This window comes from Triturus cristatus, chromosome 1_2 (genome assembly GCF_964204655.1).
Source record: "Triturus cristatus chromosome 1_2, aTriCri1.1, whole genome shotgun sequence".
Lineage (NCBI taxonomy): Eukaryota > Metazoa > Chordata > Amphibia > Caudata > Salamandridae > Triturus > Triturus cristatus.
Window position 1 is genome coordinate 786236402 of NC_140580.1, and position 27305 is coordinate 786263706.

Here is a 27305-nt window from a genome sequence, read left to right on the forward strand (position 1 = left end):
TAACCTAAAAAATGAAGGGAGACAAGAAAGGGAACCCAGTTCCCCCAGGCAAAAGTGATGGTCACCAGGAATAATATCCTAAGTGTCACAAAACGAATTTCCACTGAGGACAAAGGTTCAATAGGGGGATATTTTAGTGCCTGAAGCACCAATTGCAAGTCTTAGAAAGGGCTCTCTACCTGAGGGACAGGGCGTAGATTCAAGAGCCCCTCAAAAAGCCTGGAAATCAAACCATGTTCGTCTTCCAAACCACCCCAAGTGTCATGTTCCCAATAATCAGTAGGATTTGCACGTTTGTGGACAGCATAAACTTTGGGTCAGGTGTTTAGACTGATTCCCTGCACCCTCATAGTATATGTTGGCCTAGTGACCAGATAGCTCACAGTGCCAAAATAAGCCCCCTAACCTGCACAAGGAGCAAATGTTTTCTGGCAACCACTGAACATGGAAACCCTGACCGCACAGGATGGTGGTAACGGATCAAGAGCACTTTTGCTCAGTCACTTGTGCACTCTTGTCCTCAGAGAATTATACAGATAATACACAATGGGATGTTCTTCAATATACTTTTTGAACCAATGTTATTCTTGTACAGAGCACAAGTGCTGCGATAATCAATAGGCAGAAGCGTATGTAAGTGATTTCAAGCACCAAAATATTAAATAGCAAGTATAGTTCCATCATGGTGCTAAGAACAGTGCATATATGCCTGCATATAAAACAGTATAGGAATTAGGCGTACTCCTGTTATGCAATCCCTACCCTATGTGTGTCTAGGGTATGTGTGTGTGTGTGTGTGTGTGTGTATATATATATATATATATATATATATATATATATATACATACATACATACATACATACATACATACATACATATATATTTATATTTATTTATATATATAAATATATATCCAAGAATACCCCCACTGGATTATTCAACCCCAATACCTGGCTGAACAGAATGTAGAAACCCGTTGTGGTCACAAACTGGACACCACTCCCCGAGATGTTAGGCAGCTGCTTGTCTTCTCTGTCTAACTCCCGGAAATGCTTAGGTATTTATAATAAAAAGCATCCTTGCAATATATATACAAATTAGCATTATTATGAGTTTACAGATAGCTCTGTTGCCCCGTGGCTGAAGATAGAATGACATTGTACAGCGTGTACTAAGGCCTTGTACTTGATGTTTGAGGCAGCATAATAATTATGCGCGAAACAAAATGTGTAAGCAAAACAGTTTCAGAGAAACAAATCCAACATTGTTACGCACATGAATATGTGCAAAAGGTTATCGTAAAATTGTATTGTGCAGAAAGAGGGCAATGGAAGGAAATGTGCAGCAGTGCTACATGGGCCTAACTCAGGCACATAACACAAGGGGACTGAAAAGCCTTCATGGCGACTCACTGAAATTTAAGAGTGGCCAAAACGAGTCCCAAATGAAACCTATCCTGAAGGAACCGAAGGACTTGAGGAAGCGAAACAGAAAAGGGGAGCAGTTGCTTCCGAGAGATCCACTTATGTAAAGTCTTCCAGTGTCTGGCATATGAAGACCCGGTGGACAACCTCCTGGAAGCCCGTATAGAAGAAGACACCGGGTTCGAAAAAGACCCTGAAAAATCAATCTCTCCTGTTCCACCTCCAGGCCGTCAGTTTGATCTTTGCAAGAGACTTAACCTGGAGAACAGGAAAACCCAGAGGGGAAGAGACCAAGGGAAGCCGCCACTCCTGACTCACCCTCATCGCTGTGAGAAGAGGAAACTAGACACAGCAAGACCATGCTGGAGCCACCAGAATGACCTGAGCCTGCTCCCCCCATACCCGAATCAGAAACTTCTGGATTAAAGGAAATGGAAGGAAAGCAAACATCAGGCAGGATGGCCAAGGACATGTCAGAGCACCCACTATCGAAGCCAACACCTTCTTTCCCCTTGAAAAAAAACTGGGGAAGATGGGAATTGCAAACTCTCGCAAACATATCCAACAGGGGGTGTCCCCACATCAGACAAATCCTGGCAAACACCTGGGAAGAGAGAAAAAAGTCCTGGGAGGACGGAATCTCCCTGCTCAGGCGAGGCCTGAGAATTCAGTACACACATGGGACTGAGCCCACAGTAAGAGCTGATACGCAATCTTTCGCAATGACAGGGTCCTCTTTCCCCCTGATGATTTACATAGGACTTGGCAGTGGTATTGTCTGTCCAAATGACAACATCTTTGCCCAAAGTCAGGTGAGATAAGTGCAGGAGAGCTAGCCTCCAGTTCCCTTCATTTGGAGGACCCGCAGCTTTGGCTGACATCCCAGACGCCCTTGACCTGGAGAGGCTCCGACTATGCCCCCAACCACTTTCTCTGGCATCCGTTGTGATGATCACCTATACATGAGCAGTCAAAATAACTCTATTCAAGAGATTGGAGGGAACAAGCCATCCAGCTCCCGCTGAATCACCTCTGTCACTAGGGAAAGACAAGGCATATCCTGCAAGCTGTGAACCCACAGACTCAGGATGAATCTCATGAGGATATTGAGGTGCCATCTGGCCCAACAGTAGTGGCTCTTCCGCTAAGGTGGAGGAGCATTGCCCCACTGCTTTTTAGTAGTGAAATAAAGGGAAAATAAAATTATAATAACTCGCGTTAATATCATTTTATTTTCTCCTACTTTCGCAGCTTTGCGTGAGGGGGCAGGGCAGGAGTGGTAGCACCCTCCTAAGTGCGCAATGACTGCTTGGCCGGCCCTCTTGGACCGGTCAAACAGTCTTGCGGACTTCGCATGTTCTCCATGCAGGCTGCATTAAAGCCTGCGTGGAGAACATGCCCAGCCTCCCAGTCAGCGTCTGAGAACCGAAACACGGTGCTCAGACCAATCACAATGCTGCTAAGGCAGCATTGTTATTGGCTGACTGGGAGCCTGTGTGCGCTTCCTGTTCAGGCCAGTGAAGGAGGACTACGGAGGAGAGACGCGGCGAAAAGGTACTTTTTTATTTTATTTTTTAATACCCGATTCCCTCACATCGTCCCCTGCCCCCGCGCCCCTACCTCCGATCTGAGCTGGCCGCGTCTGTGGCTCAAGGAACCAAAAACACAGTGGCAGCCAGATCTCCCTGCACCCTCATCCAGAGCGAGACCACCTGAAAAGGAGCTGGCAACAGGTCCTACAAATGAGTCTGAATCTTGACCACCCTCGTGTTCAGCAGAGTGACAACGCCCAGATCTGTCCTGAACCGGGCCGCTATAAAAATGTGATCCTGCTCTGGACTCAACTGAGATTTCGTCACAATTATCAGAAACACATGAGATGACAGAAGATCCAACAGTGTCACCACATGAGAGGACATCTTGAGAAGAAACATCGACTTGACCAGGCAGTCATCCAGGTAGGGAAAGATGGAAATCTCCTGCTAATGGAGAACAGCCATCAAAGGAGCCAATGCCTTCGTGAAAACACCAGGAGCTGAGTTCATCTCGAAGAGCAGCAGTTGAAACTGAAAATATGATGATCCCAGTGCAAACCTCGGAAATGGTTGGTGACCCGGATGTACGGGGACATGCAGGTATGCATCCTGAATATCGACGGTCACCATACAATCTCCCGGGGAGATCAGAGGGATGTTTTGTTGTGAGGACAATGTCAGGTACATATGCCTACAAGGGATTTGTCAAACTATTAATTCATATTAGTTTCTGCAATCAATGTTAACAAGCTCAGTCCAGTAGCTTACAATTCAATTTCTACAAATATATTTTCAATTATTTCCATATGAGCAAATCCTCAAAATAATTCTTAAACACGGGTATATGTATTCAAACAATTAGATTTGTATTAGCAAAACAATTTGCAAAGGGTACAGAAACATGTATATAAGATATTCCATAAAAAACAATGTAACCAGAAGTTCACAATGGTTCAATATTACAAAACACCTCTTTGTTACAATTGTAAACACCTTTTCAAAAACAGTCATAGGAAAATGTGACAGACTAAACAGGCAGCATGTCCTTCAATCCAATAATGTAAGAAATAGGTGTGAAGGTCGACGTTTCGGTCTAATATTGTATATATCCGCTAGACCATCTTCAAGACATTTAGTATAGAAATGAATAACACTTCAAGCGTGATGTGGATAAAATGAAGCTTTATTTTAATGATCCACAATCAAAGAGAAGTGGTGGCTGAATAGCCTCCCACTGATATCAGCAATCAATGCAGATAGATTGAGAGCAAAAACTGAATGTAGTCTTTATTTCTTAGCCCTCTTGTTCAAAATACACATCAGTCTGTATTTCCACGGGGCTCGATTCAACCAACGTCCCGCTGCCTACACATTTTGTTGGTTGTAGCTCCAGATGATACAGAACACCGCCACCAGACTCGTCCTCGGTATCCCTCGACACAAGCACATCACCCAACACCTACGGAAGCTCCACTGGCTCTCCGTTGAGAAGTGAGTCACCTTCAAGATACTCACCCATGCCTACAAATGCCTACACAACACCTGACCCCAATACCTCAAAGATAGACTCACCCTCCACGTACCCAAAAGAAACCTCCGATCCGCCAACCGCGTCCTTGCCGAGACCCCACGCATCTGCAAAGCCAAAGCAGGGGGAAGAGCCTTCTCCTACATCGCGGCCAAGACCTGGAACGAGCTCCCGATCGACATCAGACGCGCCCCTCCCTGAACTCCTTGGTCTCAAGACCTGGTTCTTTGGCTAAATGGAACTGCTGCCAACCCCCCCCCCCACCCCCCCCAGCGCCGTGAGGCACTCACGGGTGAATAGCACGTTTACAATGCTTACAATTCCTGTATTGATTGACTGAACCATGAAATGCCCCCCCCCCCCCAGCTGGTGGGAGGCACCGCACTCCCAAACCCAGAAACAGAGAGGAGAGAGACGTGCGTGCTCAAGCCTGTACAGAGGCAGTCAGGCGAGAAGCCCACTGGTAATCAAGTCCCCTTCCTCCTTGGAACAACACTCACCAGCATGGCGGTCACCATGAGGAATCCGTCCACAAGCGAGTTGATTCTTGCATTTTTAAGCTGAATCTTGCTTGAGCACCAACTCTGCTGAGCACCGCAAGGCTGGAAGGCAGCAGAGCATAGCGTCTGCCCTAAGGAAGATACACAAAACAGCAACAGGAAATGGGGGTGAGGGGGCTTTTATAGTTTGGGAGGGAGGCACAAGGACTTCATGTTTGTAATTCATCGTTGCAAGAGGGACAAGAAAGCAATAGGAATATACAACACCATATTTTTAAGACTGTAATAATCTCTCAAAATTAAAATCTGTTCAAATAAATATACATACATTCGAAGTATAACTAACGCTGTGATTTTTTCCCGTAGGTCCAATTTGTAGTCTGTGTGTGTCTACTTTTGGAGCGCGACCTGTAACAATCTTTAGTGGCTTTATGGTGGCAGGAGGACTGATTTTAAGCAGTGTTGCTCCTAGTATATATTTTCTATTTTTCTCATATGGAATTCTTGTTGGTAAGTTGACTTCTTTATTTTTATTTCATTCAAAGTGACATCATAATGTTGTGCCCTTTCTTTAATGTTGCGAGGTTATTCAGTACATGTTTAGTACTACTTTTACAGGGTAAAAAGAGGCATGCAGTGGAGTAACACATTTAACGGGGACAGGTTCACATGGTCGTGTCTAGGCAGGCCTGACTCATCTGTCCAATGAGTTATGGCACAACAGCTTAGTGGGATGCTGAAGACAAAAGGTAGAGCTGGCCCTTGGAGATGCTGGGTTAGCATTGTGTGTACTGCACGCACACCTGCCAACCTAATCAACGTTTTCAATGTGTGGGAGAGAGTTGGGCTTAAAAGGGGGTGGTGCTTGCAACTCTCACTACCTAAATAGCCCTGTAAGGGTAATTTAAAGGGCTGGTTAATGAAGGGGTCAGGACTTAATCAATCAATCAAGACATTTGTAAAGCGCGCTACTCACCCGGAGGGTCTCAAGGCGCTAGGGGGAGGGGGGTCCGCTACTTCGTGTCCATCAATGCCTTAAAAGCGTTCTGTGCCCCCTTTAAAATACAAAAACAAAGGCTTGTGAGTCCGCTTCCAGTGTCCTTTGGACGAAACAAAACCCTGCATGAACTCTGAGGATGCCAAGCCTCTAACATACAAGTGAGTGGAACCGCACTCTGTGTAAGGTTTCAAATTCACCATTTGCTCGCTGTTTATCAGCTTTTCACCAGGTGATCGCGTATCAAGCTTGATATTGCGTTACTTATGTGGCATTGTGTATGTTGTCAGGTCTCCCATGCAATGCTGATATGAATGACAGACTTAGCATGACTTCAAACTGTTAATCAAAAGGGGGGGGGGAGGTGAATGAACCACATATGTCGATATACCAGAGTCTCAGAGAAAATTGTCTCGGAGACCCTCAATCCCACATTCACAGTTTGCGGTGTATATTATCTCCACTCGTGTGGCTTGGTGGATAGTGTCATAATTGGGTCTGTCACTTGAGTGTTCTGTGTTTAAAGTGACGAAACCATCCTCCACCAGGATGGAGACTGGATGTTGACAGTAGTGAGAAGTTAAAATGATATCCTATTCTGTACAGAAAAGTTTATCGAACAAAGAGAATCAGGATAGGGATAAGGCTAAAAGAAAGAGTTGGCGTTCAGTGGATAAGTAACTGGTCGCCAACACCTAGTGGTCGGGTCTACATGTTTTGGCCGAGAATTGCCCCTACTAGTCTTTTGGCCTTAGCCAGAACCGAAGGAGTAGAGGGCCTAAAGATTTGAGCATGCCACACACAATGCATGTAAGTATATTCACTCACCAATGATGAGTGAATATATTTACCTGTATTGTCTGTGGCGTGCTCAAAACTTTAGAGTTTGGTGTTATAGGCGCAGACTTTGGCCCATAACTTAAAAAGGAGTTCACATTACCCCATGGGATGCCAGAGGACTCAGATGGAATGCTTTCGCCTGGATTGCTGAAATGCTGCCTGTCCCTCTCATCCAGAAGCGTGACTTCAGTCAGATAACGCAATGCCGGATGCTGGGACTGGAGGACTCAGCAGACGCAGAATACCATGGTATGGTAAAACTGGCTTTTCATAGACCTTAAACACCCCAAGATGAAACATGGACTAGAGCACTAACTAAAAGTTCACTAAGATAATGGGATTATAATGCATTAAACAGGCAAACAATAGTGGGAGGAAAACATTTGCAATAAGTGACCAAAGCTGAGGTCAAGAAATGGCAAGCTCTAAAATGTTTATAGTTTTCCACATAGAAAATGATTTGAGGCCAGATGAATGAAACTTTTTTTAGGTCGCAAACGGCCTGATTCGCAGAATCAGGCAGTTTGCGACAGGAAAAAAATTGTTTGCTATGTACTAAACCTTATTTTGAAATTCGGTAACCTATTACCAAATCGCAAAATGGGTTAGCATTTCGGTATTAGGAAGGGGCATGTAAGGGCGTCCCTTCCTAACAGTGACTCGCAGTGGTATGCGTGAATGTTTTGTGACCAAAATGCAGCCTCAAAACATTCTAATTTTTCCGCCTACTTCAAGAAGGAGTTGACTCATTAGCAACTGGAACCCTTTCCCTTTGTGAGTGGTTGTAAAAAAGTATTTGTAAGTGCAGGCAGTGGTCTCACGGACCACTGCCTACACTTAAAAAGTGAAAAGAAAACTTTTTTGTTTTTGAAATGCATCCCATATCCTTTTAAGGAAAAGGGGTTGCATTTAAAAAGTAAACAAAAAAGCTTTGCTTTATTTATAAGCAGTCACAGAAATGGTGGTCTGCTGACCCCAGCAGGCCACCATTTCTGTGATTTTAGCGATTCCCAATGGGTCACAAATTGTGACATATCTCATGAATATTAATGAGTTAGGTTAATTTGCGACCTACTGGGAATCGCAAACAGTGCAAAACACACTGTAGTACATAACTGTGTACGATTACCTAATAGCGAATCGTGAAAATTCTCTATTAGGTAATCGCAAACCTGAATCTCTGTACATCTGGCCATTAGTGTTTCACCATACTTGTTTGCTTGCAAAAGAAAATCTAGTGCTTCCTTCTGGAATGTGGGAATACTTGGATTTTACAACTTTTGCACTTGTAAACTGGGTATAACAACAGGAATTGGTGTTTCTGCACTGATTTCCAAATATGTTTCCTAATTACGAAGTGACAGGTGACATGCCCATTTGAAATCAGTTATGAGTTGCGCTTTACCTGTGCCGCTCGGTTTGGCTGGTAACTCCTTTTATCGTCTGAATTAGTAACAATGCCAAAAGTGAACGCCTTACAGATTTCAGTTGTTCTCATATTTCTACAACTGTGCTGTGGTTTGACCTTCCAGTAAACTTTTTTGCAGCAGTTCTCTGTTGCAGCTAAAAGTGAGCCAGGGGCTATCAGTGTTTTAAGAACCGGAATAGAGTAGCCGATGTTTGTTATGTTTCCGGCGGCTACAAGGATCATTTTATGTAGCCTCCCAAGCAAGGGGTGTCATTCAACCACACCCGTTGCGTAGGACTATGTTGGAATGGCCCGGACGTAAAGGGAAAGAGCCAGGGAGCCCGCGTCTCGGGGCAGTTTACGTAACAACTCTACTGGTGTGGTGTCTATTATTTTACGACCGTACGCCGGGCCTACACACATACATTGATGACAGAGAGTGAAAGTTCCCCATTCGTGCACCGCTTTGCTGCTCCCTCGCGCTCACTGTGTTTCATGGTGTGCTGCGATCACTGTTCCTGCCGCGAACCGGCTGAGTGGCGACCACTCCTCTGCGCTCAGCTCCTGCTGCCAAGAACGCAGCTGTTCGTGCGAACTTGGCGGGCTGCGCTCCTGCGGCCTTGATGGTAACCACGCTGCCAGCACCTGAAGATGTACCGATACGGGAGTTGCGGTCGGCCCAGCTCAGCACACCACGTGATCGTGGGGGAAACAGGAGCGTTCTGTGCCTCACCGGCGTCTGTGTGGGTAAGTTAACATGGTGCTGTGCTGCTATCCCCATACTAAGACTGTGAATGAGAGTAGTCACCTTGCCATTGCTTGGATGGTGTGTTGCCTAGGCTTGCCCTGCATCATTCCCTCTTGTGGCTGCCCAGAAGGACCTGCTTTCTACCTGTCGTTCATGGTAGTGGCCCAAGTTCGGACTGTGCATAATTTGGGCACAAAAGGACCCTCTGCTGGTGTGTTCTGGGATAGCCTGCTGCGATCAAGTGCGCCCGGGTCAGCGTGAAGGCGTCTCTCCTGCATTAAGTTTTGCCTGTTTCCTGCATCTCTGAATGCCATGGCCTCAATACCTGCATTAGAACAGTTTGTGGTGGATGGTCCTCCATCTGCACAAGCGTCACGCTGGAAAGACTGGGTGGAGCGGCTCGAGACCTACTTTGCAGCAGTGGCATTAGACCCAGACAGAAGACACCTCATGCTGCTGCATCTGGGGGGGGTGCAGCTATCCACAAGCTTGGAAAATCGGTGACGGAGAATGGACCAAATTGAACCTATGCTACTCTGAAGGAGGCTCTCACTGCACATTTTGAGCTGCTTGCAAATCGTGACTATGAACGATTCCTGTTACGACAGGCCAAGCAATCACACCAAAAAGAATCTGTTGATGCATTTTATGGTCGCCTATGATATCTAGCCACCATGTGTACGCTACCGGACCCGCTGATGAAATTCGAGCACAATTCATACAAGGGTGCTCCTCAGTGAAGCTGAGGGGGAACATTCTGCAGGTCCCTGGAATGTCCATGGCTGACATGCTCACCATGGGATGTTCGAAAGAACTGTCGAAAGTGCATACTGCCCACAAGGAAGCGGCCCTACAACAAGTGAAGACGTAACCGGTCAACGTGGTGGTGACAATAGGAGCAATGAAAAAAAGAAATCCGCTCTAAATCGGCGACGGCTCCTAAGACATGCCACACGTGTGGAGGTCCATATCCTCATCAAGAACCCTGCCCAAGGAAAAAGGTGTTCAGCATGTAACAAATTGAACCATTTTGCCAAAGTATGTCTATCTTCAACCGCTACACACACCTGGAGTGCCTAACGAGGAAGAGGACATGGGCGATGATGACGTAGAAGGAGCGGTGCAGGTCATTCATGCCATGCAGCGTGTGAGCGGAACCCACAGCGCACCCCAAAATGCACCATTCTTCTCTCGGGACATGAAGTCCCAGCTTTGATCGATACGGGAGCATCAATTAACATTATTGCACAATCGGTGCTACAAATTCTCCCTACGCACCCATGTCTATGTCCCACTGTCACTCAGGTGTTTGCTTATGGATTGACCAAGCCTCTCCCACTAGCAGGTGTGTTCACCATGTACATCTCTCATGAGTCCCATTCCACCAGGGCAAAAGTATGTGTTACCAAAACTGGCTCTGGAATTATGCTGAGCTGTAGGACAGGTCTTCAGCTGGTGTCATTCGCCTTCAGTATTCATTTTGGCAACGTGGATGTGTTTGTAGCAGAGTTCGCACACCTGTTGTGGGCATTGGGTGTCTCAAAGATCACCTGATACATCTCCATATTGATGACTCCATCCAACCCGTGGCGTTGAAACATCACCGGGTGGCCTTTCATCTGCGCCCAAAAGTAGAAGAGGAGCTAAGGAGGCTCGAGTTGGCTGACATCATCGAAAAGATGGATGCTCCTACCTCATGGGTGTCACTGATCGCCGTCGCTCGTAAACCCACATGGCCTGGCGAAGTGAGAATGTGCGTGGACATGAGGTTGCCCCATATGTCGATACCGAGGGAACGCCATTTGATGCCCACCGTTGATGACATCGTAGCGGAAGTGAGTGGATCGAAATGGTTTCCCACGATGGACCTGCGGGCAGCGTATCATCAGTTGATGCTGTCTCCTGAGTCCTTCGTGAATATCGACTCACTCCACATGCCACAACCAAGGTGTTTCCCGGCACTCTATGTATGAACCGGGGTGTTGGTGATGCAATTCCTCATGTTCACGCACCATCCACACTCTGTGATCAGATTACTGATGCTTTGGTGACTGGGTGCTTGTGAAAAATCAGCGTTCTGGGAGTAAGTTCCTATTGCCTTTTGAAGTAGACCCCTGGAAAGTGAGTGCTGTGAAAGGAACTATGCACACTGCCCTGGAAAGGTCGTGAGATCAGCACGAGGAATGTGTCAATCTTCAAGAGGTATCGACCTACAAGTAATGGTGAGATCTCGTTGGGACATGAGTTTGAAGGCGAGGATGGTAGCATGTACGAGATGCAAAGAGGTGGCGGTCAGGCAACAAGGGTTCCATCAGCGGTGGTTGACTCTCTTCCTCCTTTTGCAGAACTATGGGAGTCCAGGGACCATGTCCATGAGACTCATGAAAAGAGTGGTTTGGGGGGAGCTTTGCCTGTACATCCAGATGGGACGAAGGGTGTGGGTCCTGGTATGGGTCCTGGACCCTGTCGGCAAGGCATGGCCAGATATAATTTGAGAGCTCGCCCTGCTATATCCACTAGATTAAACAATTTCATTCTAACATAAGAGGATCTTCTTCTGTCTCAAGGTGGAACATGTTTGTTGTTGGACTGGTTATTCTTTCATGTGGGATTCTTTACTGAAGCACAGGTTTAGGTCTGAGTGTCCAGCTCAATCTTATGTTTTCTCAGTTACTCTGTTTTTCTATTCTTTGGTGTTTGTATGGGTTAAGGAGGAATGTTATGTTTCCAGAGGTCATTTAACCACACCCGTTGTGTTGGACCATGTTGGAATGGCCCGGATGTAACGGAAAGATAATAAAGAGCCCGGGAGCCCAGGAGCCTGCGTCTCGAGGCAGTTTACATAACAACTCTACTGGTGTGGTGTCCATTATTTTACGGCCGTACGCCGGGCCTACACACATAACACTGTTCAAGAGAAACGGAATCCTTATTCTACATTTATTTTATGAATTTTATCATCTCTGTTGCCCTTCGGTTCAGAATTTCAACTGGTTTGTGATCCCTTTGTACAGTTTCATGAATGTGATCCATGAGGTCGGGTCTATGTTTGAATTTCTATAATTCCAGTTTCATCCAGAGCCTTGCACTTTCCTTGATGTCAGAAGATTGGCTGCAATCCATGAACGTCAGTAAAAAGGCATTTTTTCCTGCATGCCCGGTGCTGGAAACTATCTGGCTCACTGTGGACAGGCTATTTTGGAGGCTGCCTTGTGAGATGTTTATGGCTTTGTCTTCATCTATCCGATGTGTCATGTGACTCAAAATGATATTAACATAGATCTTCTGATTGGCTAATCAGTTGACTGAACTCCATCTCATTGTATAGTTCTTGGTACAATTACACTCCTCATCCTAAATTTCCAGATATTGTCATCAGATCTGAAGAGTTTTACTATTGCCATTAGTCTTTGTTTCCCCCAGTCATTTAGACCGATGAAGCTCTTTTGAAGAATCATATTTGTCTGTCATAATTTTAGGTCTTACATAAATTTTCTTACTGATATTACCAAATTATACAACTGTGCCATTTTATCACAAAGGAATTGTCTCTACTACGGTGTAGTTTCTTGTGTTGCCCACATTACATTTCGGCCCTAAGACACTGGGTGATATTTGTATCAGAATTTGATTGAAGGGTTGAGGTTCTTTTAGGGATATCTGCTTAAAATTTTAATGAATCCTTCTCTACATTAGATGTTCCCTAGTCACCAAATATATTGACTTCATGATGATGGTTTTTAGGTGATGACCATTCTCAGGCCGCAGGTGCTCAAAAGACCCATGAAATCATGACCCTGGAATTGAGACAAGAAGTGACAAAAATGGCTCTGTCATGAGAGCGTCATGCAGAGGTAATGAGCCAGACATTGGCCTCTCACTGCACTTTCAAACTCCAAAATCTAAATTATGTAACCAAAGCTAAATCTGCAAAAGGCTTGCAAATTAAGGTGAGCAATAGGCTTGCAAAAAACAAATGAAGAAGACCTCTTGCTCATTTTTTGATACTGTTTGCATATTTCGTCAGAGACTTAAAGCTCTGTTTTCTAAGGTATGTTGAGGACAACCACATCTATTTTTAACTGATTGATGATCAGTAGAAAAAGACAAGTCATCACATGTATTGTGACTAAAAGGTTTAAGGACACCTAATGGTTATGACTCAGTGGTCAGAAAACAGGCAGCCTTCCTTTTATGGTCTAAACATATTTTGACCGCATAACGATGATGAATGAATGACGTCCTTCTGGTTGGTGATCCCACGTTGACACATTCCACATTCCCAAGGTCAGATGTTTTAAAGACCACACTTGAGCAGATCAGTTTGTGAAGGTTTATTCTTCAAGTGAGCTCGTAAGACCCCTTGGCAGCACCAGCTCCTTCTCCCTGCTCTCTCTCATCTGATCCCTACTCTGTTCTGAAAACCCCTAACCTCTGGAGCTGGTTGCTACCAATAATATACATTCGAATATAACACATAAAATAATTGTCATAAGACACGATTTAAATCATTTCTACAATACATGCTTGAATGAATACATGCCAAAACAATATTATTTCTTATTGATCCCGGTAATGATAACAGCATTGTTGATTACTCAAGTTTATAATATTAGAAATTATTCACACACATAATCATCTCACTTCTTCGTCCATTTCCTAATTCTCGGACTGACCCACACTTCGTCCTCTTAAGTCTCAAATCGATGTGCCCTCATGACCCAGGTTTGCCGTACCAGCTCACTGCATTTAGTCACCTTTCTTAAATTCCACCTCTTACTATTCTCCAGCACCAATGAATGCTTCCTCACTTCACTCACATCTTTTGGAGCTGACCATTTACTAAACCATTTCTTCACAGCACATTTCAAAATGACCTTCGCAAAATCACCTTTTATTTATGTAGGATTTCCATTTCTCAACTTTTCATTGTATCTACGAGCATACTGCTCCTGATATCACTCCAAAGTCTGCGCCATTAATCCTTTATTCCAGGTGTAATCCTAGTGCAGGGCACCGTATCTTTTAACAACAGAAAAGGTAATTCTCCAGTAACTGAACTGAGTCGTTTTATAACTTCACAGCATGTTCCGAAACTCCTGCCTCCAATCCAAACCATTACAAATTGCCAACTGTACACTTTCCGTAAGGACACAATTAAAGTGTTCTGCCAATCCATTCTCCCTCGGATGATGAACAGCAGTATAATTAAAAAAATATATATTTTAATTTAATTTAATTTATAGTGAAACAATAATTGTACATGAACACCATTCCGACAACGCAACACAGTGCCAATCAAACAGTACAGTATAAGTCCCTACCCCCATCTCCTCCCCTACTTCCCACTGTGATCCATTGAGCCACATATTTAGACAGAGACTAAATAAGTATTGATCCTTCTTGCATATGTAGTCCCACCCCCTCGTAGACCTCACCTTCCCGTGACCCCACTGCAACTCGCCCGGTGCAACACTTTGCTATGTGTCCGGTAGCTAGCCTGTTCCTTCGTGATCCCATGTCCCCCAGATCTTCTCAAACGTTTTCTCGCAACCTCTAACCTTGTATACCTCTTGCTCTAGGATTTTACATTGTTTCATAGCTTCCCATTCTCTGAACAAAAGGGGGTTCTCACATCCCCATTTTCTGGGCGATATCCATTTTCGCCACCATAAATCCCATATTCAGAAGAATCTTCTGGTATCACGTGAGGTCAGAGGATTTCCACTTTCCAGTAGAGCAGTTTGAGGTATCAAATTGATGGCAGCTCCAACCGCTTCTGCCGGGGATCTAGCCACCAGGTCTCAAAAGTGGCGGATCCAAGGGCAGTGCCACCAGGTATGAGTGAATATACCATCTATACCACACTTCCAAAGGCAATGTGCCTTGCCTGCCCTCCCAATATTGTGAAACAATGTTCAGGTGTACTGCATCCTGTGGAGGAGTTTTAGCTGAATTAGCCGGTAGCTGTCCTTAAATTCAACTTTTGTTGAGAACTCAATGCCTCCTGCCAGTCCTCGTTATCAATTTCCCCTGTGTCCTGTTCCCACCTATCTTTGAGGTGTGTTAATGCCTCCTGTGAATTCCGTTATAATGTGCCATATGTCAGAGATGTTAGTTTGTGCTGGACCCACCAATATGGCAGCCTCCTCCCCAACGGCGAGTCCTCCTGTGTCTCCTCCTCTTTATCTATGCTCCCAATGAGTGCATCCCTTAGTTGTCTGTACTTCAGTCATTGAGCAGTCGGCATTTGATACAAAGAAGCCCGAGCTCCCATTTGCAAATTATAAGTCTCCACAAATGTTGAAAAACAACCAGTGCATCATCTTATGCTATTACAAATAAATAAACTCGCATGGTATAATCTAATATATATCATACCGAGCTAGAATCAGTCTGCCTAGTTGGGTGGTGTATACAAGAGATCAACCTATGTCAAATATACACCAAACCGATAATCGAGGAGTGATTAAAGCAAATATTACACTGATAGTAACCTCATGAGTATATGGTCCCAATTCTGACAATACCGTATTAATTAGTTGTGTAAACCGCACCAATGTATGAATTAAACATGTGTGCAGGATGTTCTAATGATCACAAGTGGCCATTATGAGCTCATAATAATCAAAACTCTCATTAGATTATTGTTTGAACTGTAAAAACTCTCTTATCCGTCCGCCATATGTTTCTCGACAAGCGAGATCAATTGGCATTGTCTGGGGTGTGGAACCCCGAGAGCATGTATGTAAACAGTCTGCATAACCATAACCAACTCCACCTTAAACCTTCATGATTGTGAATTGAGACAAATAGCCTTAACCAATGTTCCCTCTATTTTTGTTCCTCTGTGTGCGGCAATAGAGTTGCTCCATGCACTGCAGCTAAGGCTGCATGCGCTGAAGACCAGCAACAACTTCCTAAGCATGCATGTGCCGAATGCAAGCTACCGAAACTAGCGGCTTAGTAAGGGTGCCATGGTCCCTAATGCAAACAAGAAAAAAATGCTCCACTTACCTCTGGGTTGGTACTAAAGACACCCATTAAGGGGCATAGTGGGCTTCTTGCACCCCTGGCCATGGATGCCAAAGCATCTTTTGCCGTAATTGATCAACCTACAATTCGTCTCTAGTTGATATTTCCCTGTCTCTCTTATCTCCCCCATGTACCTTTCCTATCCACTACCACTCAACCTCTCTCGCTTGTCCTTATCTCCTTCCTTATTTTTTGTTTTATTTTTTTCTTTCCTCCTTAACTTCCCCAGTTTTCTTTCTCTATTTCTGTTCTGCTGTACTTCTCCCTCATCCTGTCCACTCTCTTCAATCTACGTCCTCCTCTTCTCTCTCCCACAGACTCCCTCTAATCTCCGTTTGCTCTCATTACAACCTTACTTCATAAAATTTTGAATATGCTTCTCTCTCACCCACCTCATTCGTCTTCTTGTCTCCGACCTCCTTCTTTTCACCTCTTGGTCTACCTGTTCCTTTTTGGTTGTTTTATCATCCTTTTCTTCTTTTTTCCTTCCTCTCCCTTTTTTCTTCCCTTTCGACATTGAACTCCACTTTCTTTTCCCTCCACATCTTGCTGATTCACGTGTTCCCTTTTCTATCTCGCTTCCATAGCTTATCCTCTCCATATATCCCTCCTTTTCTCTCAGTCCCAAACCTTCTTTCCTCTCCTTATTTCTATTATTTTTCTCCTTTCTTACGCAGTACCTTTTCTTTCTTTCCAATCCCCATATTTATCTTTTCTCCTTTACTCTACTCTCCCATCTTTCTTTCCATTCTGTCTTTACTATCTCCTTGTTCATTTTTCTAACAGCGTCCCTCCTCTTTCTTTATTCTCTCCAATTCATATTGCAATCTCGCCCCTCCATTCTTTCCCTCCTTAATATCTTGCCTCTACAGTTGCCCTCCTCCTTCTTATCTAATTCTATCCTCCTCAATTTAATCTCACCCTTCTGTTTTTCTTAATTTCTGCTGCCTTATCACCTCATCCATCAGCTTCCACCCTATCTCCTTGTCCTCTTTTCTACCGTATGCAGGGGTGTGGAATTTAATAAAATATCTACTTGTCCATGGGGCAGGTTACTTCATGAATCTACTTGTCCTGTAACAAAATCCACTTGTCCCTTTGGTGCCATGTAGAGCGGCGACAAATTATGACAGCAATCTCATTATATAAAAGCTCTGATAATACCTCTCTGATTATGCCTGGGCTCATACCATAGTAGTGATTGAATACTTTCAATACCCTTATGTTGCCACGTTTTCGCAGATCTAGATATTGGGACTGACAGTAGTGGTAAGCAATAGTTCCAGGGTTAGAATGCCCTATTGAGTCTCTGCAAACCTACTAACTTGCATGTTTTAAGGGTTTTCAAGAAGTCTTCTCTAATCTTTTCTCATACTGAGAAATGTTGGAAATTTACTCCTGACAATGGCAGACGTAAACCTCCTTCCAGAGTTGGGCAAAAAAGTTGTTGGAGGGAAAGTGAACTTGCAAACACTCAGATTTTCGCATGAAAAAATCTACACATGCATATTTGCTCATGCTAAAATGCAGTTCACAAATATTTTCTAGGAGTACTATATCTTGCTCTGCTTCTGTAAATTCTTGGGAATTCACGAAAGCCGTATAGCTGCATTTAATGCAAGGAAATATACCATGGGTGCACTTTTGAGAGTTTCTTTAATAATTGGGCCCCTAATTTGGTCTGGTGTTGACCATGACCTTTTGTGTTTATTAAAATTGTCTCACTCTCTGTATTGGCTGGCTTAACTGTAGTTGACAGCACTTTGCTCTTTCACAATGAGCATATTAGCACACAAAGTAGTTATGTTCAGTGCCAGTAACTACTGTAGTAGAGTGTGCTTTTTGAGACAAAAACAATCTTTGCTTTTGCCAATGTTTGTTATAATGGTGAGGGCCCGGTTGCTCCCACACCAATAAGGTTTTACAAAAACCATGCCAAAATATGTCACACATTGACAAAACTAAAAAGTTGACCACCAATTTCAGACCTACTGGCTTTGCCAATGTTTATTTTTGTTTCCCATATTCTTCTTATTGAAACTCGTTACACTAATTTTCTATTATTGAATATATTTGGGGAATACTAGCATGCATCAACACATGTTACTAAATGATGCTGCAAAGAAATGGTACCTGAAATTTGACAGTAGTTTAGCGAAATGTTCTGTTTCCTGCTTTTTATGAACATTTTATTTTGAAAGCAAAGAATCCTCAATCTTGCTTTCAAGCTTCTGCAAATATTTGCATCAAATCAGAGAGCATTCTGGGAGCATCATACATAGCTTCATATTGCTAAACTTTTAAAACGTGTTTACACATTTTTATACTGGAACCACTGCCAGTTGTGCAGTCAGAGCTTACAACATTTAGTTAGAGCGCTCACCCTAATAATAAAGTCTTTCAATTAATGAACCATAAATACAATTTTGAACAGCATAAACATATGGACAAGAATATTACCTTAACTGCAGACAGTGCCCTTCCCTGATCTGTAATGTGGTACTGCAAACTGGCAGCCAAAGGGTTTGTATTGCAGGGTGTTGGGCCTACTTGTCCCAAGGACAGAATACACATGAAAACTGGTTGCCCTTGACCCCAAACAATATGTCCTGGGAGTCAGGCTATAGGAATTCCACATCCCTGCGTATGACAAGCTCCTGCACAAGCCATTGAAATATTGTTTGGCTTCTTCTCTGCTCTATCCTTTATTTTTAGTTTTACCAGTGCCTGCCTGGGAACAGTTTCATTCTCTGTTTTAATGACTCTTCCCCCCCATCCCCCCCCCACTTCACCTCCCCAGAGGAAGAGATCACACAGAGGTAAACTCAGGGGGACACTTCTGAAAAATCATAGCGAAATCAGGGCAGTCTTTAGCTGCTTGTGTTCTGGTTCAGGGAGAACTTGGCCTGGCAGTTTGGCAGAGTCAAGACTGATTTGCATATGGCTGGGTCCAAACTGAGTAGGCATGGTGGGCAAAAGAACGATGGTTTGGAATGCTACCCCAAGTGATTGCCAGTGGTTACACAGATGTGAGTCAAAACATTATGTCTCCTTGAGGCAGACATAGCAGTGGAGCAAATTTTAAGTCTCCATATTTTTAAAACTTTGCATGTGTGTTGCACTGTGTTGCACACATACAGTGAGACAAGTCATAAAGGATATTTTTGCCACTAGAAGGATCCCCTTCAAAACCTATCCTTGACAGAAACCTCACACCATTGGACTAGGGTCAGGGCCAGACAGTGTTAGCATGTGTGAAAATGCCAAAATAATATAGTAATACTATCACAAAATATGCCACATTGTACCGCATCATTTGCCTTTTCTTGCCGCATATTTCAACGCGGATGCATAATTTGGTCCTCACCTGCTGCATAATTCCTGTGGCTTTGACTATGGTGCAAGGTACAGGTGGCAAGCCAACAAATTAACAGGGACAGCTGAGCCAAGGGTCGGCTTCAGCTCTTAAGAGCCCATGCACAATCCAAGCCTTGAACATATGTGGCATGTCAATCATGCGTGTTACAGCAAACAAATGATGGACGGAATGCTGACAATGCAAACATTCTCCCCCAGTCAAAAGATCTGAGTTAAATCCATCATTCTTTTGCCACTACGCCACCCCAGTTTGGACCCAGCCATATGCAAATCAGTCTTGACCTGTGCACCATGGGAACAGTCCAGACCGAACAGCCAGGCCAGGTCCTCTCTGGACTGCAAACAAGCATCCTAGGACAGGTTTCGGGCTTTCAGTCCAGGGAGGACCTGGCCTGGCAGTTGGGGCACAGGGTCAAGACTGATTTGCATATGGCTGGGTCCAAACTGGAATGGCATGGTGAGCAAAAAAACTATGGATTTAGGCCCAGATCTCTGTAATGGGGTGAATGTATGACATTGTTCTGCATTCTGTCCATCAATTGTTCTTTTTACATTTGTCACCACGAGTGGGACGGGTATGCCCAGATGTGGGTCCCGTACTCTCCATGCCACTGGAGTCAAGCTATCCTGGCTGATGAGGGATGAAAGCCCGAAAACGGTCCTAGGATGCTTGTTTCCAGTCCAGGGAGGACCTGGCCTGGCAGTTCGGGCTGGACTGTTTCCATGAGGCACAGGGTCAAGACTGATTTGCATATGGCTTGGTCCAAATTGGGATGGCATGGTAAGCAAACAAACAATGGATTTAGGCCCAGATCTCTGTACTGGGGTGAATGTATGACATTGTTCAGCATTCTTTCCATCAATTGTTCTGTTTGCATTTGTCACCCCCGAGTGGGACGGGTATGCCCAGACATGGGTCCCCTGCTCTCCATGCCAATGGAGTCAAGATATCCTGGTTGATGAGGGCTGAAAGCCCGAAACCGGTCCTAGGATGCTTGTTTCCAGTCCAGGGAGGACCTGGCCTGGCAGTTCGGGCTGGACTGTTCCCATGGGGCACTGGGTCAAGACGGATTTGCATATGGCAGGGTCCAAACTGGAATGGCATGGTGAGCAAAAATACGATGGATTTAGGCCCAGATCTCTGTAGTGGGGTGAATGTATGACATTGTTCTGCATGCTGTCCATCAATTGTTCTATTTGCATTTGTCACCACGAGTGGGACGGGTATGCCCAGACATGGGTCTCCTGCTCTCCATGCCAATGGAGTCAAGCTATCCTGGTTGATGAGGGCTGAAAGCCCGAAACCGGTCCTAGGATGCTTGTTTCCAGTCCAGGGAGGACCTGGCCTGGCAGTTGGGGCTGGACTGTTACCATGGGGCACAGGGTCAAAACTGATTTGCATATGGCTGGGTCCAAACTGGAATGGCATGGTGAGCAAAACTACGATGGATTTAGGCTCATATCTCTGTACTGGGGTGAATGTATGACATTGTTCTGCATGCTGTCCATCAATTGTTCTTTTTGCATTTGTCACCTTGAGTGGGACGGGTATGCCCAGACGTGGGTCCCGTACTCTCCATGCCACTGGAGTCAAGCTATCCTGACTGATAAGAGCTGAAAGCCCGAAACCGGTCCTAGGATGCTTGTTTCCAGTCCAGGGAGGACCTGGCCTGGCAATTCGGGCTGGACTGTTCCTATGGGGCACAGGGTCAAGACTGATTTGCATATGGCTTGGTTCAAACTGGAATGGCATGGTAAGCAAACAAACGATGGATTTAGGCCCAGATCTCTGTACTGGGGTGAATGTATGACATTGTTCAGCATTCTTTCCATCAATTGTTCTATTTGCATTTGTCACCCCGAGTGGAACGGGTATACCCAGACGTGGGTCCAGTGTTCTCCATGCCACTGGAGTCAAGCTATCCTGGCTGACGAGGGCTGAAAGCCTGAAACCAGTCCTAGGATGCTTGCTTCCAGTCCAGGGAGGACCTGGCCTGGTAGTTCGGGCTGGATTGTTCCTAATGGGGTACAGGGTCAAGACTGATTTGCATATGCCTGGGTCCAAACTGGAATGGCATGGTGAGCAAAAAAACGATGGATTTAGGCCCAGATCTCTGTAATGGGTGAATGTATGAAATTGTTCTGCATTCTCTCCATCAATTGTTCTTTTTGCATTTGTTACCCCGAGTGGAACGGGTATGCCCAGACGTGGGTCCCGTGCTCTCCATGCCACTGGAGTCAAGCTAACCTGGCAGATGAGGGCTGAAAGCCCGAAACCGGTCCTAGAATGCTTGTTTCCAGTCCAGGGAGGACCTGGCCTGGCAGTTCGGGCTGGACTGTTCCCATGGGGCACTGGGTCAAGGCTGATTTGCATATGGCAGGGTCCAAACTGGAATGGCATGGTGAGGAAAAAAACGATGGATTTAGGCCCAGATCTCTGTACTGGGGTGAATGTATGACATTGTTCAGCTTTCTGTCCATCAAGTGTTCTTTTTGCATTTTTCACCTCGAGTGGGACGGGTATGCCCAGACGTGGGTCCCGTGCTCTCCATGCCACTGGAGTCAAGCTATCCTGGCTGATGAGGGCTGAAAGCCCGAAACCGGTCCTAGGATGCTTGTTACCAGTCCAGGGAGGACCTGGCCTGGCAGTACGGGCTGGACTGTTCCCATGGGGCACAGGGTCAAGACTGATTTGCATATGGCTGGGTCCAAACTGGAATGGCATGGTGAGCAAGAAAACGATGGATTTAGGCCCAGATCTCTGTACTGGGGTGAATGAATGACATTGTTCTGCATTCTGTCCATCAGTTATTCTATTTGCAAATGTCAATCATGGAGCACAAATCATGTAAGAATATGGTATGGTGTTTTCAAAATTTAAAAATGTAGGGGCAGATTTACAAGCCCCTTGCGAGGCATTTACGCCGCCGTTGGGTCACTTCTGTGACGCAGCAGCAGCGTAAACCATGCGCCATGTTGCGCCTTATTTACAACGTTACACATCTAGGGAGATGCGTCACGTTGTAAAGCCCTGCGCTACATTAAACCTGCGTCAGGTTTAATGCATGCAGGGTGGGCGTTCCGTCGGAAAAAGCCTCGGAAAAGTGATGCAGTGAAATCTACAAGATTTCACAGAGTCACTTTTCCGACGCTGCTGCGTCAAAACCCTGTGCCTGCTTGAAGCAGGCGTAAGGCATGGCGCAGCATGTTCGGTATGGGCAGCCTCTGAGCATTGCTGGAGTTGCGTCGTGCTTGCGACACGACTCCAGCAATGCGCCGCCCTTATGCCATCAGATGCGTCACGCATCTGTTTATCCTTGCGCCATGATGCGCTGCATTGTAAATGCGGCGCATCTGTGGTGGCGCAAGGGTAAACTTGCGTGACGCATCTTTCCTGGGGCATCCCTGCTGATTTGCAGGGATGCGCCAGGAAACATAAATCTGCCCCTTAATGTGGAATCGTTTCATCTTAGTCAGGGCCACTAGAACTATTTGATTCTAAGATAGTAACTTTTTGTTTCATAATAATGGATTTGCCGTACTTGCCACATAATCCATCATCTGCTGCATAACCTGCAGATTTTGACAAAACAAATTGTTTCTAGGTCAAACGGATCAAAGGTTACTAAAAATGTGGCTGTATGTGTTTGCATGCAGTGGAAGGTGTTTAGCAAATGTTAACTGGTCATCTTTCAGTATATTATTACTGCATTTGGTTGTTAAACTGGTAGTAATGAGGCGAAGTCTGTGCAGACATAGATTTATCATGTGTAAAAATAACAAAACAATGAAGTACTACAATAAAAAAAAGTACTACATTATGCTGCGTAATTTTTCTTTTCTTGCTGCATAATGTAGTCAACACTGCCGCATATTTTGGTGCTCCTTTGCAACATAATTCTTCTGCCCATGACCTTGGTACATCAGATTGTGTGCTGAAGGATTTATTAAAAGTGAGTTTTTAAAGTGAACAGAGACAAATACGTAAAGAGTTTTGGTTTTTTGGTGCAGTTTTATGTAGCACACACGGCCCAAAAATATTGCATGCTTTACCTGAGATTTAGACTGGAACGTGTTTTCCCACTTCCAAAGTCAGCAGCTTTGACAGTAATACTCACCCTCTCTTTGCCATGTAAAACACAATCATATGTGTTTATTTCACACTGCCCCTTTTGTCACGGATGCATTTGGTGGGCCTCCTGGTGCGCCTGCCAAGAAAAGAGATTAGGAGAGTTTTCATACCTCCCTTTATTCTCTATTAAGTCTGGGAACGACAGATGCGCTCCTTGCGAGAGTCTGTGCGCTTGAAGTTGAAAGGAAACGCAGCCTTAACTAAGTATATGGATGATTTAATCATCCAAAATGTGGCTGCTTCCGGTCCTCCCGAATGTTAGGCTAACATTCGGGAGGACCGGTAGCAACCGCATAGGACGCATGAGGAAACTCCTGAGGTAAGCTGACAACAGGAGTTTTCCCTCCCCCTTCCCCCATGGGGCAAGTAGTTGTTGCATTTAGGGCGTGACATTCGGCAGCCGTTTATGAAGTGGAGAGTGGCATAGGCCACAGCCGCACAGTGGTATCTTCTTGCCACCAGTTGGTAAGAACGGAGCCCCCATTTTTATACTTAGGTCCTGATGAATGCCCTGGACCCACTTGGGCCAACACAGCAGAAACATGTTGACCACTTACACGATGGCTAGGGGACAATAAATTCCCCATACACCGTCCACTGGTTTTAATATCATATAGCTATTAGCCACATTACATTTTATTTAAAATAACTATAATAATTTTTATCCTCACTCACATTTTCACGGGCCCCTACTTAGTAGTTTAGAAGTGCATCCCTGTCGTCAGGTGCATGCCCACCCTCTATCAAACAAAGGTTTTAGAGGGCAAGGACTGGTCAATGATGAAGCATGACACCAGGTGGTGTGTGAGACCAGTCCATCACTTTTTGTGATATGCCCTCACTCACAATGTTATTGTAACTTCAACAGGGTCACTATACTAGGAGCAGCTCTTTTTGTGGTAAACAGGTGTTCAAAAGGTGCCACTCTAATATCGTCCCACACATCAGCAAGCTTGTAGATACCTATTGTATCTCAGTCCTGAAAGCCTTTCAGGGCAGCCACTTGTCTTAGTCTTGTGCCTTCCGAGAGTGTTGTGTGGTGTACAGGGTGTATCTCGAGTCCCATTGCATCTCCCAAAGCAGTCTTCTCCACACTGCTGGCACTGTGGCCGTCGCTGGGCATGCCCAGTTTTTCAGTTTGTCCCCATATAACTTGTGCATGTGAGTCTGGTCGCCCTTCCCCATCTGTCCACTTGAACCGCTGAATCTTTCCTGTCTGTATACACCCAATCTTTCACCGTAGTAACCTGTGCTGCCTCATAATATTTTTGAACATTAGGAAGCTCTATCCCGCCTTCAAATTTGGAACATTGTAGGGTCTTCATTACTGTTCAGGGTTGTCCTCCCTCCCAGAGCAGTGTCCGCAAAAGGCTGTCCACCTAGGCTAAGAAAATTTTCGGTATCGCATAGGGACTATTCTGCAGCACATATAACAACTGAGGGAGAGCAATCATTTTAAACATGACGGCATTTCCTAAGAGGGACAGCGGTAAAGTGCACCAGTATTTAATGTCCCCTTCCAGCCTCTGAATCAGCGGGAGGAGTTTGACACAGCATCTTTGGTGATCTATATGCCCAAATACTTAAACCTTTGAGGTTCCACTCCCAAGGGCAGTAGCAGTGGAGTTGGCAGCCTCCAGCCCCCCATTGGGAAGAGGAGGGACTTCTTCCAGTTAATCACAAATCCAGAGAATTCACCAAATGCTTGGAATAGTTCACAAACATGAGCTAGCGATCGTTCCATTTTTGTCCGGTAAAGCAGTATTTAGTCTGCATAAAGCGATATTCTTTCTTCCCAACCTGAGTCTCCCGCCCAACCCTAAATTTGTGTGTCTGTCCTCATGAGGTTCATGGGGTTCCACTGCAAACGCAAAAAGCATTGGCGAGAGAGGACCACGCTGCTGCATGCCCCTTCCAATAGGAAACTCCCCTGAGAGGCACTCATTGACTTTTATGCTGGCCTGTGGCTCCTTATGGAGCAATTTAATCCAGGTAATATAACAGGGTGCATATCTCAATTTTTCCAGGAGTAGGAACAGGAAAGGTATTCCACCGAATCAAACACCTTGTTGGCATCCAACGATACAATGGCCCCAGGTCCCCCTCCATGCCTGGCTGCGCTATGTTTGAATGGAGGCGCCGCAGGTTCCGTTTTGTCAAGTGATATGGAATAAAGCCTGTATTGTCTGCATGTAACATGTCAGTCAATACAGCACATAATCTGTTGGCTAGCACTTTAGAAAGGATGTTTGTGTCCGCATTGGGCTATTACACCTTTCATAGCTACTTCAGACCTCAAAACAGCAGTCCAGGCACTAGTCATCTTGAGGATTGAATACGGATGCACAACTCTAGCAGGACTACCCAAGATTTCTACAGTCCCACTAAAAGAAAATTTGACCACATCACCCCTCATCTGAAAGCGCTTATTTGCTACCGTACGAAGCAAGAATCCAACTAAAGATGGTATTTATCATACACAAAACGATTCACTATAAAACACCATTATACCTAGCCCGGAAAGTCACATTATCAGGAGGCAGTAGAGTCTCTCGGAGCCATGGAGATCTCTTACTGAAACCTGCCCTCTTTCGAAAGAAGAAAATGTATGACAGCGTTTTCTGGTGCTCCACCAAGAATTTGGAACTCACTTCCCCCGAACATTAGAAAAATCGAGGCCACGTCAGCTTTCAAAAAAGAAGCTAAGACATTTCTTATGAGCAAAAGCCTCCCATAAGAACAGTAGACTAGACTCTGTTAGGTTACTTTCCGGATCACACACACTGTTAATACAAATCGATCAATAGTAGTCTTCTTGTATATATGATGATGAAAATAATGATGAAGGCACAAATGTTTCTCGCTAAAATCAATGTATATATACATATGAGCTTGTAAGCACAATTGTTTCTTTCAAAGTGTTGTACGCTCTTTATTTGCTTATGCTCGTGTCAAACTTGCTGTACTAAGATTAAGACTATGTAACTGTGAAGCGCTCTGATACCCTATTGGGTCATGTCCGCGCTATATAAAACACTGAATAAATAAATAAATAAATATTGAGTAATGAAATTGGTCTGTATGAATAGCATTTGTTTTTGGGTTTGAGGACAATGGTTGCAGTGCGTAAATCTGCTGGTAGCATCCCAATGCGAGGAGCGTCGCTGTACATCGAGAGCAGAGGTTTAGCCACGCTGCTGGCCATTTTTAGGAAGAATTCTATGGGTAGCCCACTGGCACCGTAATTTCTGATTCTGTGATATCTGCCTCCAGCATTTTCCGGGTTTTAACTGGACAGTCATGCACAAATCTTCTAATGCCCTCCTCCAAGGCCTTTACCCTAGGCTCATAAATGGTAGCCAAATAGGCTGCAAATGCTTTTGCAAATTTTAGCACCCCGCACAGTCTCCCCCATTCCCAGTCGAAGCCCCCGGACATGCATACTTTCCTGTACTCTGCTATCTGTCCAAATCAACAGTTTACCGGCTTTATCATCAGCTTCGTAAATTTGCTTCTGCTAGCAAGAAAAGAGGTTCTCACCTCATGGTGTGCCACCACCCATTAATCAGTGTGTTTGTGCTCTAGGTTTTGTTTAATGGGTCCTGTGGGATGAGTGTTGAGTTCCCTCTCTAATGCCTCCAGCTCGTGTTCCTGTATCTCTATGCATTTAACTCATTCCTTCCTGTCTTCCACTTCTCCTGCTATCAGTACACCTCTCATCGATGCCTTATATGTCTCTCAGATTGTGCAAGAACCTTTTACAATGCCCTCATTCTCTT

The 27305-nt window shown here is 44.9% G+C and overlaps 1 protein-coding gene across 8 annotated transcripts in view; it reads left to right on the top strand.

Moving 5' to 3' along the window:
• The window catches only part of SLC16A9 (solute carrier family 16 member 9), a 292179-nt gene that overhangs the window by 187472 nt on the left and 77402 nt on the right, over positions 1–27305 (top strand). For 6 of the 8 annotated variants that reach the window (XM_085608838.1, XM_085608836.1, XM_085608839.1 and 3 more), the window contains one exon: positions 5355–5498. The exons of 1 other annotated variant lie outside the window; for it this stretch is intronic. In XM_085608838.1, the coding sequence (XP_085464964.1) occupies positions 5355–5498 (144 nt within the window). Of the gene's footprint in view, positions 1–5354; positions 5499–8536; positions 8981–27305 lie in introns of those variants that run through there. One more of the 8 variants, XM_085608842.1, reaches the window with a different exon arrangement.